The 17639-nt window shown below is 46.2% G+C and overlaps 1 protein-coding gene and 1 pseudogene across 2 annotated transcripts in view; both read left to right on the top strand.

The window, feature by feature from the left end:
* The window catches only part of TBC1D22B (TBC1 domain family member 22B), a 74068-nt gene extending 59492 nt beyond the window's left edge, over window positions 1-14576 (top strand). For both annotated transcript variants that reach the window (XM_070361459.1, XM_070361460.1), the window contains one exon: window positions 12559-14576. In XM_070361459.1, the coding sequence (XP_070217560.1) occupies window positions 12559-12687 (129 nt within the window). In that variant the 3' untranslated portion in view covers window positions 12688-14576. The remainder of the gene's footprint in view (window positions 1-12558) is intronic.
* Window positions 601-12552, top strand: LOC102264430 (lactoylglutathione lyase-like; annotated as a pseudogene).
* Window positions 14577-17639: the final 3063 nt, after the last annotated feature.

Below are 17639 nucleotides of genomic sequence, written 5' to 3'. Positions count from 1 at the left end.
AAGGTGCCCCAGCAGGCACCTGGCTGGGAAGAGCAAAGGTGAGGGGATGTTCAGAAGAGGGTGCCCCTCCCAGGTAGCAGGAAGCTCTGGGGGCCCAGAGTTCTTCAGTGTGAAAGGGTCTTAGCACCGGAAGGGCTGCAGAGCACCTGGGCAGGTCTAAGAGGCCTTCCTGTCATTCGCTGACAAGCATTTATTGAATGCCTGCAGTGGGCTCAGCGCCACTGAGGGAGTAAGACATATAGAAAGTAGAATAGAGAGCTCTGTTCTTGTAGAGCTTACATTCTAGTTGGGGAGAGACATAGTAAACAAAAGCAGTGTAAATTAAAAAGAATATTAGAGGATGATAATTTTTTTTTTAAGGTGGATACTTTTTTTTTTTTTAAAGGATAAAAGGATTACTAGGTGGTAGGGAAGGGACAGGTTGCAGTTTCAAATAAAGTAGTCAGGATAGGCTCACTGAGAAGGTGACATGAGCAAAGGCTGGGAGAAGGTGAGGGAGCCACGTGGACATCTGGGGATCCGCGGGGAGAGCGTCCAGGCAGCAGGAGCAGCCATGCAGAGGCAGTAAGGTTGCAGTGTGCCTGAGCTATCTGTGGAACCATGACGGTGGTCAGTGTTCCTGGAGCAGAGTGGCCCAAGGAAAGAGTTAGAAAGAGGCCCGAGAAGTCACAGGAGACTCAGGTCATGGCAGCTTGTAGCCAGAGTCAGGACTTTGGCTTTTACTCCGAGTGGAAGAGGATCCAGGAGAGGGTCTTGTGCAGAAGAGGGGCATCATCTGACTTACAGTTTCAGGGGACCCCACTAGTGTGGACTTGAGGTGGGGCCAGTGGATGCTGGGGCCCACCCCGGAGGCTACACAAGGGTGGCCTGGCCCTGGATGGGGGAGTGGAGATGTGACAAGTGGCCAGGTCTTGGATGCACTTTGTAAGCAGAGCCAACAGGAATTTCTGAGAAATCAGATATAGAGTCTACCAAAAGGGATGAGTCAGGGTGATTCCACAGTTTGCAAGAAGGCTATAGGAGGAACCGGTTTGTGGAGGAAGATCAGGAGTTCGTTTGGGGGCATGATGAATTTTAAACACCGTTAGACATCCAAATGGAGAGATAGAGTAGGGAGATAAATCCTGTGAGTCTGGGCTTGAAAGAGACAGGAGTCCGGACTGGACATGTATGTTTAGGAGCCTCTGGCTAGATGGTCCTTGAAGCCGGGTCCCTGAATGAAATCCAAAGGAGGTGGGAGTGAACAGAGGAGACACGAGAGCCAGGCCTGAGCCCTGGTGCCCCCGCCCACCATGGGAGGTCAAGGAGGAGAGGTGGTCGGGCAAGGAGAGAGAGGGGGTGATCAGTGGGAGTGTAGTGTCCTGGAGCCCGAGGTAGGGATGCGAGGAAGACCGAAGAGGTGGTGGAAGCCCGCCAGCTGCTGCGGGGGCCCAGGAGCGGGGGACAGGGCGTGGGGACTGAGGGGAGAGGCTGCTGGGCTCTGCCGTCTGCAGAGAGGAGGGCCAGGGGGCACTTGACAGTCATAATCTCTCGGGGTGGCAGCAGTGGGCTTTTGTTTTTCTGCTTTGTACATTGCTGAACTGAGGGGTTTGGGGGTGTTTTTGTTTTAATGGGCATATATTCCTTTTAAAAATGCGAGGGGGGGGAAAGCCAGAGAAGGTTGGGTATTTTTCTAAGTTCTAACTAATACGTGGGCGTTCTCAGGAACAGCAGCCTCTCCATGTGACCCCCAGGCAGGCCCACTCTGTAATTGGTGTTAGGTGGTTAAAGCACAAGAAACTTGCCCCGCAAATAGGTAGAAAGACAGGACCCGACTTGCCCAAGGAAGGGCTTTGGGAGAGAAAGGGAGGAGTGGGCCTCTGCGGGTAGGTGCCAGGGCAGCGGGCAACGCACTGAGCCTTCTGCCAGCTAGAAGCATGTGTGGCACCAGGGATGAACAGGGGCTGGGCTGGGCACCCACTGGGCGAGCTGTCAGTTTCGATACTGTGGTTGAAGTGCCGCAGCTATCGGGAGCCCGCAGTCTAGTTTGGTTTATCATGAGCCAGGCTCAGAGGGCCTTGTCACATGCGATAGAAGCACTTCCCAGATTAGCTCAGGGGGAGTGGAGGTGACTCCTGGAATGGTGCATAGCAATTCACAACATCGACAGTATAGGACCATAGTCTGCGACTTTAAAACTATGTTAGACACGGAGATGTCCTGTGTTGGGCAGCACATTCGATTATCTGATGGATCTGAGGCCTTTCTGCAGTAACCCACAGAATGACAATGGACTTTTCGTTGACTCATTAACACCTCAGCTGGTCCTCCTCAGTAGAGGAATCTCCCCTCTTTCCTTGAGACAAAACGGAGTGGGTGATTAAACAATAATCTGCAGAGTTCCCCGCAACTCCACAGATCTACAATTCTATGAATAATGAAAGAAGAAGGGCGCCTGGCTGTGCTTGGGTAGGCCAGTGGCGTCCCGTAGGAGACACAGCAAGGGCAGGAGAACATTGTGTGGTGTTGGGAGATACGGGCCTGTGACCTCTGCAGAGAAAGACGGCCCACACTGCCCAAAGAAGAACCAGGTGAAGTGGCTGCAGAAATAAATGAGTTTGTGGCAGTTTCAGCAGACCAGGCATTTATCACCCTTAAAGAGCAGGGAAGGGGAGCCAGCTGTTAAGGGAGCCAGTGGAGCATATATCAGGGGAACCAGCGACCCCCACCCCTTTCTAAAGTTGGGGACTACGCAGAACAGTCCAGTGGTTAAGCCACAGTCTCTGGGACGTCTGCCTGGGGTCAAATCCTAGCTCTGCCATTTTTCTAGGTCTGCAACCTTCATCTGACTAACTTAGCCCTGTAAGTTTTCTTACCTGTAAAATGGGATGAGAGTACTTACCTTCTAGAGCTGGTAATGAGGATTATACAAATTGCTGCACTTGAAGCTGTCAGAATGGTATACTTAGCCTGTGGCCTTCAAAGCAGTGAGCTTATTAATCCTAATATTATTAGTTCCTGCAGTGTACTCTGAGTCTGGGAAGTGGTGAAATGAAGATAGCTTCAGGAACCCAAGTCTTTTAGTGACTTTTAACTTACCTGAGTAAACCCTGATAGGCTATTCCTGGGTAAGACCAAGCTGGATGACCAAATGGGGCTGGAGAGGAGGTGTTCAGAGGGTGCAGGGGCAAAGGGCGCCACTGGCCTACCCAGCCATGGTGAGCCCCCAGAGGGAAGGACACCCGCTTCTCCCTGGCCGAGCAGTAGTCTGGGGTCATGCTGCCTGGGGTGGAGGACTGAAAACGGACACAGGAGGATCACTCCAAGAGGCTTCCTTGCAGAGACCTCTGAGCAAGGGAACCTCAAGCGTGTCTGTGCACAGGGGCCATAGGGGCAGAATGGCCCAGTCCTCTGGGCTGTGGGCCGCTTGAAACTGGGGCTTCCGGCAGAGCTGGGCCAAGGCCCTTTCCTGGTAGAAGGGCCTTCAGCGATTCTGGCCCTCAGCCTGGGCTGGCTGAATAGAATAATGATGATAATGTCCAGTTGCATTTTATGAAATTTTCTATAGGTCACACAGTCAAGTATTGGCGGTTTAATAAGGTTCAATCTAATAATAGAGACTTCACAGCACTTTTAATGTAGCAGGCACTATTCTGAGTGCTTCTCTGTGTTAGCTCATTGCAACCATCCCACAAGAAAAGTTGTAATAACTACCCCTATTTCACAAATAGGGAAACTGAGTCATGGTGAGTATGACTTCAGTGTGTGCCTAGTCACACCTGAGATGAAGTGACTAAGCCAAGGTCACCTGGGGGAGTCAAGTACAGGGTTGACTCAAATGGTGGAGACCCAGCAGCTGGGCTCTGGGCATGGACTGTGCATCCTGCTGCTCCCTCAGGGCCTGGCCAGGGACCTCGTGGGCCACTGGAGCTGTTTACATCCTCCTCCCCCTCCTCCGTTATTATGGAGGTAATGATTTCCTAGATACATTATTTAATGCAAGTCAGAGAGTAACCTAAAAATTCCCCTTTGGGAAAAGCAGCATCTCTGGGAGTCCAGGAGAGCACGGGACCTCACAGAGATGTCAGGGCAGGTGCTGACAAGCCCTCAGATGGCTCAGAAGTGATCTTCAGAAGCCCCATGCAGGGAGCTCCAAGACTAATAACCAGAGTTCCTTTAAATACATAAAAAGGGAACTGGCAGAGGAGTTGGTGGGACCTGCTGATGACTCTTAAACCAGAGGAGCAGCTGGTCTCAATCCTTTGCTTTCATCTTATAGAAGAAAACCTTGGAGAGATTCCCACCCTGAAAGTGACTTTTGCAGGAGACAGGTCAGAGTTGTTAAATGAAATAGTGCTAAGCCCGTGGGCTGTTCCAGGCCTGGATACCCCAACTAAGAGTAAATAAAGCCCTTGAACCAGATGGCATCCACCCACCACTTCTGTGGGAACTCAAGGGTGGGATTGTGGAACATTGCCCAAACACAGGCCCCACTTTCAGAGAATCCAGTAAATTGCCAGTTTGAATCATCCCCAGAAAGTGCCCAGATTTTAGTACCCTGGGAACTCAAGATGTTCCACCCAGAGCAGGCAGGTGTGAGAAAGGACGCAATTCCTCGACATGGAAACAAAGCAAACATCGGAGCGGGACTTGACTTTCTCTAGAGCGGGTCCTGTACTAAACGTCCTGTAGGGGGAGTCCTGTACTAAACGTCCTCTAGGGGGAGTCCTGTACTGAACGTCCTAGGTACTTTTGACGCCGGGAAACCTATGAATAAATGTGACGCTGAAAAAGTTTACATAACAAGAACATGTGTTTGAAAGTTTTTATTGAGACCCAGGGAATTGTTTCACTGATACTCAAAACAAGAGGGATTTGTTTCAGAACACTTACTTAGGGAGCCGCATGAGTGTGGGTGGCTGCAATATTCCTTTGGACCTCCATACAGCAGTGCGGCCTCGGCAGAACCAGAGCCCGCATCCGGCGGCCTCACCGACAAGGCCACCCTCAGCTGCTGCTGCGACCCAGATCCCAGCAGGGAGGATTTCCTGCGAATTAGGGATCCTATGGAGAAGGCAGTGGCACCCCACTCCAGTACTCTTGCCTGGAGAATCCCATGGACGGAGGAGCCTGGTAGGCTGCAGTCCATGGAGTCGCTAAGAGTCGGACACGACTGAGCGACTTCACTTTCACTTTCCACTTTCCTGCATTGGAGAAGGAAATGGCAACCCACTCCAGTGTTCTTCCTGGAGAATCCCGAGGACAGAGGAGCCTGGTGGGCTGCAGTCTCTGGGGTCGCACAGAGTCGGACATGACTGAAGCGACTTGGCAGCAGCAGCAGCAGGGATCATAAGAAGTCATTGGATTTTTGTGCTAGAATTCTTAGAATGAGACTACTCCCAGAATTAGGTTTTCCCACTAGGGAATTTTCACTGTTCTTGGCTTAGGAAGGTAAAAACGACACCCAGAAGATAAGGGAAAGGACTTCCCTGGTGGTCCAGTGGTAAAGATTCCACACTTCCACTGCTGGGGGCATGGGTTTGATCCCTGGTTGGGGAAGATCCACATGCTGCATGGTGTGGCCAAAAATAAAAGCTGCATCATGGGCCATCTCCAGAAAAGCTGCCCTTGAACTGACACACAATTGGAGCGCTGAAGACACTGGGACCAGAGTTACCACAGTGGTGATTCAGGCCCTCAGGGATTTGGTCACATTGAAATTGCTATTCCTGACGTTCACGGGGCTTGTAAAATGTTTGAAAAACTGGGAGTCCAGTGTGTAGAGAAACCTGATGATGGTAAAATGAAAGGCCTGGCATTTATTCACAATCCTGATGGCTTCTGGAATGAAATTTTGAATCCTAACAAAATGATGACTGTTACTTCTGTAAGAATGCTGATTTGAGATTTCAGCAAAAGCATTGTGGAAGGTAAAACAGGAAACCCTGTGATTCAAGATACTCAGGTAACAGACGCATCCAGGACTGATGGATCCTTGTCGCAATTCAGATTATTCTTAAGTCCGTTTCCCTTTCCTGTTTCAGCTGTTTTTCACCCAACTGTTCAGTCATCCTAGTTTTAAAGTAGTACTTTGTCTTATGTCCTTGACAATAGTTGTATAACTTTACTTTTTTAGGCAGTAATTATAACAATTCCCTTCAGAGGCTGCATGTTGCTTCTGTCTCCTTACGAGCTACAAGTCTACAAGTCTGCCTTTGAGTCACCATTTTTAGAAAAAGGAAAAAAAAAGCACTTAACATGTTTTTGTCATGGTTACCTTCTGGGGTTTCAGTTCCTCAGATGTGATTTTTCACAATGAGAAGTAAAGAACCCTAAGCACGTGCACACACACACACAGAAAACTTATGTGACTAGGAAAGTATTTTTCAGGTCAGTTCAGTCGCTCAGTTGTGTCCAACTCTTTGCGACCCCATGAATTGCAGCACGCCAGGCCTCCCTGTCCATCACCAATTCCCGGAGTTCACTCAAACTCACGTCCATCGAGTCGGTGATGCCATCCAGCCATCTCATCCTCTGTCGTCCCCTCCTCCTCCTGCCCCCAATCCCTCCCAGCATCAGAGTCTTCCAATGAGTCCACTCTTCCCATGAGGTGGCCAAAGTACTGGAGTTTCAGCTTTAGCATCATTCCTTCCAAAGAACACCCAGGACTGATCTCCTTTAAAATGGACTGGTTGGATCTCCTTGCAGTCCAAGGGACTCTCAAGAGTCTTCTCCAACACCACACTTCAAAAGCATCAATTCTTCGGCACTCAGCTTTCTTCACAGTCCAACTCTCACATCCATACATGACTACTGGAAAAACCATAGCCTTGACTAGACGGACCTTTGTTGGCAAAGTAATGTCTCTGCTTTTGAATATGCTATCTAGGTTGGTCATAACTTTTCTTCCAGGGAGTAAGTGTCTTTTAATTTCATGGCTGCAGTCACCATCTGTAGTGATTTTGGAGCCCAGAAAAATAAAGTCTGACAGTGTTTCCACTGTTTCCCCATCTGTTTGCCATGAAGTGATGGGACCAGATGCCATGATCTTTGTTTTCTGAATGTTGAGCTTTAAGCCAACTTTTTCACTCTCCTCTTTCACTTTCATCAAGAGGCTTTTTAGTTCCTCTTCACTTTCTGCCATAAGGGTGGTGTCATCTGCATATCTGAGGTTATTGATATTTCTCCTGGCAATCTTGATTCCAGCTTGTGCTTCTTCCAGCCCAGCATTTCTCATGATGTACTCTGCATAGAAGTTAAATAAGCAGGGTGACAATATACAGCCTTGACGTACTCCTTTTCCTATTTGGAACCAGTCTGTTGTTCCATGTCCAGTTCTAACCATTGCTTCCTGATCTGCATATCCCAGGTTCAAATCCTAGCCCAGCACTACTCTGTGATCCTATGCAAGTTTCTTAACTCCTCACCCTCACTTTTTTCCGTATGTGAAGTGGGCGTAAGAAGATGTGCCTCGTAGAGTTGATATGGGGCTTAAATGTGCTAGAGTACAAGTGAAGACCCCCATTTGGTGAGTAGCAAGTGCTCAGGAAATGGTAATGACCACCACAGTGGTGATTATCCCTGATGGTCCCCCTCTTGTTCTTCAGTTCTTCCATCTGTTGGACATTCTCTAATGAGTTTCCCCTGCACGTTTTCTTGCCAAGGACTTTGCTTATGACCTGCTACCCCTTCTCCTTCGGCCCCTTGTCTGATGGTTGTCTTCCCCACCCCCTCACACGTGACTCATTCTTCCTCTTCTTCTTCCTTTGGAATCTGGATTCTCAACATTTTCCAGCCATTTCGAGCTTGTCTTCTCTGAGAGCCATTGCCTCTTCTCGTTCACTTGGAATCACTCTCAGCTACTTGCCCCATAAGCTGTCTTCTCACACCTGCAGTGTTTCACCTGACTGTGTATTAATGCTTAGTACTCCCATGAACTGGCTTTGTAACACATATTCAGTTGTTCCCCACCTCACCAGTGTATCTTCTCTATCCCCTTGATTAACGTACCTGATTTGTAATTGACAGCATCTTTTCCCACCCGTGATAATTCAGTTTCTACTTCTTTATCCCTGATTTGCCAATGCATGGACAGGCCTCCCGTTTTTACAGCGCTGTGTGTGGGTGGTGCAGTTCCTGGGTACGGCCACCAGGTGGCAGAATGATTCCTCCCACCTAAGCCTCAACTGTTGGTGGGAGAGGTAGTAGGAAGCTGACATGTTCAAGGGTAGAATTATTTCAGGACTTCTGGAAGGTTTCTAGCAAGACTAGAAAAACTGGAAATTACAGGTAGATTCTCTCCTAGAAAAAAATATTCTCTTCTAGACACATCAACTGTTGGTTGTTTTTGCTTATAAGTTTTTCAAGTGTATGTAACCATTATAGAATCTGCCTGCAGTGCAGGAGACCCAGGTTTGATCCTGGGGTCAGGAAGATCTCCTGGAGAAGGGCATGGATACCCACTCCATTGTTCTCGTTTGGAGAATTCCATGGACAAAGGAGCCTGGTGGGGTCCTCCAGGTGGAATCCACAGGGTCGCAAAGAGTCAGACATGACTGAGTGACTAACAGAAACCATTATAGAAAAATTAGAAAATACCAATAAGAAAAAAGAAGGTACTTGAAATCTTACCATACAAAGGTGATATATCTCCTTCCAGACATTTTGCCATGCACATTTATGTGAATAAATACATATTGTCTGTACATAACCCTTAATGGAAATATTCTGTATATCGGGTTGGCCATAAAGTTTGTTTGGATTTTCCTTTCTTTTTTTTTTAAGGTTTTTACTTATTTGACACGTACACACCACTGTATTTCATTTATTTATTTTTGGCTATGCTGGGTCTTCGTTGCCACACTCGCGGCTCTAGTTGTGGAGAGCGGGGGCATCTCTCTAGTTGCTGTGCGTAGGCTTCTAATTGTGGTGTCTTCTCTTGCTGCAGAGCACAGGCTCTAGGCGTAGGGCTTCAGCAGTTGCAGCTCAAGGGCCCATCACGTGTGGCTCTCGGGTCCTAGAGCGTGCAGCCTTCAGTACTTGCGGCGTTCAGGTTTAGTTGGCTCCACAGCATGTGGAATCTCTTTCTGGAACGGGGATCAAACCCATGTCCCCGGCACTGGCAGGCGGATTCCCATCATCCACTGCACCACCAGGGAAGTCCTGTTCAGGTTTTTCTATATGATGTTGTGAAGTATGTTGTTTCTGTAACCTCTTTTTATCATTGGTATGAAATATAGTAGATGTTCCATAATGTCAGAATGCATAGATGTGTATAATTTTTCCCATTTTTGTATTTTTCACACATTACATGAGTACATGCTCATATAAAAACTGTGAAAGCATTAATAACTTGAGTGCAGGGTATTCCATTTTACAGATTTATCTTTGTTTTTTGCTTTTTTTTTTTGGTCACACTGTGCAGCTTGCTCTATCTGATCAGTTCTCTGATCAGGGATCAAACTGTGCACTCAACAGCTAAAGCATAAAGTCCTCACCACTGGATTGCCAGGGAATTCCCTTGACTTGTGGCTTTCAGTTTGATTCTCGGGTTTGGAAATCCAGGGACAGTGTTTACAATTAGCCAAGATTGTTGAATGAGAGTATTAAGCCCTGGTAGAGATCCAGGGACAGGAGATTTTTTTCCTGGATGAGTCTTAGGTACCTTTAAAGTGTTCATGCCCTTTGACACAGTAATTTTATTCCTAGGAATTTAGCCCAAGGAAATAATCTAAAATACGGCTTTATGCACAAGGCTGTTCATTATAATTTCATTATAGTGAAAAACCAGAAATGATTAAATGCTCAAAACAGGAAGATACTGAGTAAATTAGGATACTTCTGCATCATAGAAAATTCTTTGACCGTTGAAAATGTCTAAAAGGAGTTTTTAATATTAGAGGAAATGCTTATATTAAGTGCTAAACAGATTCAAAAGTATTTAGAGAAAATGTTTCATCTATGTAAAAATGTACAGAAAAAGGACTGGAAGGAAATATGCCAAAATGTTTAAAAGTAGCTTCCTCTTGATTATGAAGTTAAGGGTGGTTTATTTTGTGCTCTCTTACTTTCAACAGAGTAAACAAATGTCCAGGAAAATGTGTATTACTAGGGGGAAAACGTTCTGTAACATAAGTAGTATACAAAGACTTTATTGTAATAATTGAAAATGAGGAGAAATATTATGAGAGAAAGCAAAAGTTCTCGAATCCTCAAAGGTAACCAGTGTTAACAGTTTCACCACCTAGCCTTTTAAAAATTTTACATACATACATACATATACAAATATATAGTTGTGTTTTCTCTTTTACCTAAGTGGGATCATAACTTTTTCTGTAACTTGCTTGTTTTCGCCCCTAAAAACGTCTTTGATATCTTTTTACCTTGACACATGTAGTCCTGCTTCTTTTTATAGGTGCTGGTTGTATTTCATAAGTTGGACAGTCGTTTTCTCTAAGTTCCCGGTATTGACAGGCACCTCCTTCATGTCCTTTTCCCATTTTTGAAGCAATGGTGCGGTGCTGACCCTTGTGCAGGAGTGCAAATGTTTCCCAAGAAGTACTAAGAAGTTAAGTTGGATCAGTGACCATGTGTACTTTTTTCCCCTTTGTTTTTTTGTTCTGTTTTGTGGGAGAGGGGTATTGTTTGGTTGGGGTTTTTTTGTGTTTTTTTTTGGCCACACTGTGCAGCTTACAGGATCTTAGTTCCCCAACCAGGGCTAGAACCCAGGCCCTGGAAGTGTAAGCACTGAGTCTAACCACTGAGCTGCCAGGGAAGTCCCTGCATCTCTGGTTTTTGACAGATGTGGCCTGAGTTTGTTAAGATGATATAAACTTGTCTCCTGAAACCAAGGCCAGAGAATAACAGTGGCTTAAAACAAAGTAGTTGTTTGCTTCTCTTCCATTAAGAGGCTGAGTGTAAGAGTCCAGGGCTAACGTGGCCCCAGGGTGGCAAGGACTCAGATTTCTTCTCTCTCGTTGTTCTGCCGTCTTCAACACACAGCTTTATTCTTAGGGTCTAAGATGACTGCTTCAAACTCCTCCATTCATCACCATTTTCTAGGAAGGGGAGGAGTAGTTTAGGGCAGAACCCAGGAGTCACACTGCCCCCCCAGATTGGCCAGAACTTATCATACTGGCCATACACAGCAGTGATGTTCCCGTGTATCTCTGTGCCCAGCTCAACTTCTGTTACTAAAGGAAGAAATGTTGTAAAAGATACGCAAGACCTCTTCACTAAGAACTATGAGACATTGCTAGCGGGCACGCATCGGCCAGCGGCAGGGTTACAGCATGTTGATGGGCCTCTGGCATCTTGTACATTACCTGTTTGCACCCGCTTTTTTTTTTTTTTTTCCATTTAGTGGTTTTCCTTTTCTTCTTACTGATTTGTAGGTACTTCCTTTTTATTGTAGATGTTAACCTTTTGTCTTTTAAAAGTGTTATCAGTATTTTCCTGTAGTCAGTTTTCTTGTATTTTAACCTTGTTTTTGTGCCTTGATATAATGAGGTTTCAAAACTGTATCAAATCTGTCAGTCTCTTTCTGGGTTTTGTCTTGCCACTGTTTCTTTTATAATCAGAAAAATAAGATCCAGTTCAGAAAGAGAGTTGGAGAAAGAACACAAAGTGGCAGCAAAGGCAAGGGTAACTAAATTATAGAGATAACCTAAGATTTCACATTCACTCTTTATTCTAATATCCTCTGTAATAGGCCATCTCCGTGGAGCTGATTGAGGGAGCTGGGCTTTGAAAACTCAATAGGATTTAGATAGGTAGAGGAGCAAAAGAGGAGGTGTTCCAAGCAAGAGGAACAACCTAAATTAAACCCTGGAGGCACAGGTAAATGTGGCTGAAGTGGACCCGGCTGGATGAGGCTCAGACCTTGGGAGTAGTGGGAAATAAGCTGGACAGGTAGGTTGAGGACAGTCTTTAGGGAACAGAGCAGAGGATAAATACAGTGATTAACAAGCAAACATTGGGATTAGGAGAAAGACTGTCCAGTGCAAAAAGGTTCATAGCAGTCTTCCCCATGAAGGTTTTTTTTTTTTTTCCTTAAAGGAAATAAATGAAGTATCTAATAAAAGGGAACTGTTTTAGTAAATTAGAGTATAGCCACAGGATGGAGTACTAACATTGAGAATAATCATTTTTTGAAGGCTGTGCAGAAAAACACAAAAATTACAGTAAAAAAGGATGATTAAAAAGCATGTAAAATCATAATTATGATTATAGCTATTTAAGAAATGTGCATGTGAAAAAAAGACAGGAATACTTTGAAATTAAGAGAGGTATATTTGGATGAGTGATTATTTTTCTCCTTTAAAAATGCTTATTTATTGTTGTCATTCTCTATTTATAATATTTCTAAAGAGGCAGGTGTTAGTGGATCAGAGACTCAGCAGAGGCTTTTCAAGGCTTCCTGAAGGAGAACTAGGGCCAAGGGCCGTGTGCCGCATGGGAGGAGGGAGGCCAGACCCTGGGGATGTGTGACCCAGGAGGGGCTCCATTCCACGGCCTTCGGGTCCCTTGGTCAGTAGTCCCGAGGTGATCAAATGATAAAAGTCCTTTCTTGCATTCCAGGGTCTCCTCATGCTGCTGCAAAACCTACCTACGATACACTGGGGCAACGAAGAGATTGGGCTGCTCCTCGCCGAGGCCTATAGACTCAAGTACATGTTCGCCGACGCCCCCAATCACTACCGCCGATAGGTGCTGTCTCTCCAGGGGGACCCAGACCGCCCCCCATCTCTGATGGCAATCTGATCACTGTGGCCACTGTGCGAGCCGTGGACTCCGGCCAGGAACCACTCCTGCTGTAAAAAGCTCACATCCGCCGCCCAGGTCTTAACTTTCTGGCGTGCCTGTCCACCACTCCATGTCTCTGGACGGGTCTCCTGGACCGCTATCAGTATTCCATGAAACGTGGATGGGCTCAGCTCTGGGAGAGGACAGAAAAGGAGGTACAGGGTTGTCTGCCCCTTTAAGAGAAACCGGAGGGAAGAAGGGGAAGGCTCAGGGTCTCAACTCACATTGCCCTACGTGGACTGGCTGTCTCTTGCCTCCCAGCCCCAACTGACACCGTTGCTTTTTTTGTGACATAGTTTGATTTGATCATAGGTCAAAAATGCCTTATGTTTTCAAAAGACTCCTGTCCCCTCCCCTCTACCCCCAACTCCTAGCCCTTCCCCTTCTGCCCAAGTCTGAGCCAGTGAGGGGCAACTTCCTAGGAGCTTTATTCTCAGTCAGAGGAGGCACTGATGCTTATAACTCTGGGGAGAGACCTACACCCAAGGGCTAGGAATTTTATTTTTCCTTTTCTCACACAGATGTCTGTACGTGTGCCTGCGTCTGTGTGTGTATGTAGGTGTACACACCCATCAGCATTTAGTTACACGTCCGAATGTCCAAATGTGTCTGGACCAGCCCTGTCAAACAGCCAGCTGGGAAGGGCCCCAGTGACCAAGTATACACGCATCCCTTGAGAAGGATCAGGTCAGGGGAGGGAAAAGGGGCTTATCACCTCTCCGAACCCCCCAACTTTTTCCGTGATGACCCACTCCAAGATATTATTATGTGTAAATTGTGTTATTATGTATATGGGTAAAGATGTATAAATATGTCTTCTTTGTAGCAGATATGATTTTTATATTTATAACGTGCATCAACATGTGAAAGCAATCTAGGTCACTAGCACAGATGAAGTTGCCAGGCAGGTGGCGCCTCCAGGTTGGTTCCTAGGCGCGCCTCCTGTGAGGGAAGTGAACGGGCGTCGGCCAGAGTGAGCACAGCCGACAGCTGGAGCTGCTCTGATGAGCATCAGTGTCTCCGAGTTTTTCCTCCCCGCCTCACGCCCCCCAGGCCCAGGCCCCCGTGGCGCATTTGCCCTGTTCCTTCCCCGTCTTCAGCAGTCAGAGCTCCCCTTCCTTCACCGCAGCTGCTCCCCCTGCCCCCAGGGACAGGGCTGCAGAGGCAGAAGCCCCTCTGCAGGTTTCTGGCCCCCTGCCTTTCCCCTGGGATTGGGGGAGGGCTTTGGTTTTCACGTTTTTTACAAGGCAGCATGGTATTCAAGATAAGCTGTGACTGACTGTCAGTGCCAAGGGAGAGGGGTTTCCTGTGTGTTCCTGGGCCCTGGGGCTCTTCCCAGAGAGAGGCATTTGTTGTCCCCTCCACTGTCACCATCACACCCCACGCAGCTCACCAGACGGCTGACCTGTGTTGGATGCCGGGTGTTCAGCAGTGAAGAGGTGGAGGGGGAGGCGGCAGGCAGCCGGCACCCTCTGGGGAAGCCGGGTGCTGTCCCCTGTCGGGGAGGCCCTGAGTCTCCCAGTGGCGCCCACGGCGCCGGCATCTTACATTTCTCACCGGGAGCCGTTTCTCAGGCATTCTTTCCAGCCCTCTCCTGCTCCCCGTCCGTGTGCCTCAATAGCCTCCTTCACAGAGTGAGAGGGCTGTGGTCCTCCCTCGACCGGACTAATTAAAGAAAGACACTTGTGTTCCCAAGTGGTGGTTTTATTTTTTTAGTTTTTATGTTTGTATGGGAAATTGTGGATAAAGTGAAAGAACTGTAAATAAATAGTGTATTTCCTCCTCCACTGCTGATTTTTCTGCCATGGATTTGCGTAACCCCGAACCTAAAGTCTCCTTTTCTCGGGCTCTTCGTGCTAATGCCTGTAAGCATGGGGGATGAGCTTTCTGTAGGGCAGGCACAGGATCGACAGGAGGACGGGAGGCAGCCTCAGAGGATGTTGGTAAACACTTGCGAGCACCTCCTCTGTGCAGATACTGTGGACACAAACAAGTCACGTGATTCGTGATTCTTCATTGCTCATGTGTATAGGGCACCTTGCCGTGTGCAAAGCACTGTGAAAAGCACTTGAGGTTTATTTCATTTATGCAAAAAGGAGTATATAGTCTAATGGAGGTTAGAAAATGGACGGGAAGTTCAGCACTAGATGAAAGCCTGGAGACATCTAGTTCAACACCCTCATTGTTCACAGAGGAAAACCCACCCAGGCCAAGGCCAAGGAGGGGTCATCAAGAGCAAGAACTAGAGGACAGGCCTTCCACAGCCTGGCCCTTCACTTAGGTTTTGGTTTGGGGTTATTTTGTTTGGGTTGGGTTTTTTTGAGGTTTTGGTGGTGGTAGTTAGTTTTTCTCTTGGTAACCTTACTGTGAAATGTCTTAAGAAAGACAGCTGACTGCATTTTTCTTCTACAAAGAATGGACTGGAATGGTAATTTCTCCACCAAGAACATCTCCCTAGGATTCGTTGGAGAGTGTTTCTTGGTTTCAGTCATTAGGAGCTACATTAGGATCAAATTCAGCTACACATAACAGAAACCAAAAACAACAGCTGGGTTCACACAGCATGGGGATTTACTTCTCGCTACCACGAGTGTCCAAAAGTAGGCAACTCAGGGCTGGTATGATGAGTCTGTTTCACAAAGTCTTTAGGAACCTGGACTCCTCCAGGTCTTCTTGGCCAAGGTGGTAGCTAGCACTCCAGCTACTATATCCATTTTCCAAGCAACAAGATGGATTAAAGAAAGGAGACAAGAAAAAGTGCAGGGAAATGTGTGAGCAGTATTTTATATAAGGTTCCTGAAGGCCACTCCATAATATCTCCTCTTGCAACTCACAGGCTAGGACTTAGTCCTGAGGTTGGGGGATTAGTCTATTCCAGGAGACTGTATGCCTGGCTCAGAATCAGGATTCGAAACTATGGAGGAAGGGAAGAACAGATGGCATTATTTACAATAAGAACTTGTGAAAATGGAGACCAGACTTTCTGATAAGCATATGGGTATAGGGGATGGATCTGACTGAAACTCAAGTGATTGTTCATGCTCAGACTTAGAATTTAACTTTTTTCATAAAATGTGGACGGTATTTCTATATGATATTATTTGGACTGAGGTCATTCATTGTTCCTGAGGCTGGTAGAGAAAATAACTGACCTAGACTTGGCTTCATTCAAGAATTCTGTTTTTCATTGATGTAGAAAGTTAAGCATTTTCTGAAATATGTTTAATCATGGTTAGGAAATTGGTGAAAACTTTTCACTCGAATCTTGGCATTCTCTGACCTGCAGTTTATCTGTTCTTTCTGCGATCAGAACCTCTACCGTTCCACTTAACTAGGCCCTATTTCTGTTTTTATTCATCCATGAGGGGAGGAGAGTGGCACAGATTCCTCAGCTAGTTACCTTGTTGCTCCTAGAGGCGTGAATCTCATGTTAAGGGTTTGGCTTGTCTTGGATTGGACTTTGCACGTCAGATACTGCTTTGTAAAGCTTCAAGGATTGGAGTCAGAACCTAAGGCCCAGTAACTGAGCCCTTCATACCTCTCCTCAGGACTTCCAGTTCTCCCTTCCTGGTTGGAGACCATTTGAAAGCTGCTGCAGACGCCAAGAAGTCAATTTATTAGACTCACGATGAAAAAGGTGAGATTCACACAGGATCAGAGAACATCCAGCATGTTGTAAGTGACCACACTCTTCTGAGCCTGTGCCAACTTGCCAGGATAGCTGCAGCTAGAGCCTATCAGAGCATCTCCTTATTTTGGCAAAGGCTGAATTAGAATTCTTAGAAGCAAGGAGAATCCATGTTGATTTTGATTCAGCAGGTGATCTGTGAGCTGTGGCTTCTGAGTGATGAATGTGAAAGTCCCCTCTTGAACTGATAGCTGGAGGTGGGGAATCTGGAAGCCAGACCCTGAGACCCCGCTACTTGCTCTGAGGATACCAAGCCTGTCTCTATAATGACCCTAACACACCTGTCCTACCCCACCTAGCTGTCCGAGAGAGGAGAACCCAGACCTTCTCTTCAAGCCACTGGTCTCCATCCTTCTCCATCCCTTTAACCTGTATTTAATGTGGGATTCTTAAAGACAGGATGTAGTTGGGCCTTGATCTCCAGTGTACTCTGACAGTCTCTTGATTTGATGCATTTGGGCCATTTACAAATGATATCGATGGGGTTGGCTTTAAGATCTATCATTTTATTGTTTTCTGTTTGTTCTCTTTGTTTTTTGTTTCTGTCTCTCCCCTTTCCTGCCACTTTTGGGTTATTTGAATATTTTTTAGTATTTCACTGTAATATGTCTATTCACTTTTGGTTATATCTCTGTTTTTTAAGACATTGCTCTCAGGATTATAATACACTAACTCCCTACAGTTAATATTTTATCACTTCGAGTAAAATGTAGATGCCTCTCAACCATATATTCTTCCCCTTTTATGTTAGAGTTGTTATGTAAATTATGTCAGGATACATTGAAAACCTTACCAGACACTGTTACAATTTTTGCTTTTAATAGTTACACATATTTTAAAGAACTTAAGAGGAGATATTTACATTTATGTTCTTCCTTGATTGCTTCTGTTCCAAGTTTCCCTCTGCTATTACTTCCCTTCAGCCTGAAAAACTCCCTTGAGCACTTCTCTTAGAGGAAGTGTGTAGTCCTCTTAGTTTTCCTTCATCTGAAAATTGACTTTATTTTGCTTTCATTCCTGAATTTGTTCTCTCTAGATATAGTTATTTTCTTTCAGCACTTTAATGATGTCCCACTGTCTTCTCACTTCTACAGTTTCTGATGAGAGATCCATAGCAATTGAAATCATTGTTCTATATCTAAATAATTTTTTATCAGATTGGTTTTTT

The sequence above is a fragment of the Bos mutus genome, chromosome 23, assembly GCF_027580195.1.
Source record: "Bos mutus isolate GX-2022 chromosome 23, NWIPB_WYAK_1.1, whole genome shotgun sequence".
Classification (NCBI taxonomy): Eukaryota; Metazoa; Chordata; class Mammalia; order Artiodactyla; family Bovidae; genus Bos; species Bos mutus.
The sequence above is the reverse complement of the archived record's forward strand: the minus strand, read 5'-3'. Positions and strand labels throughout refer to the sequence as shown.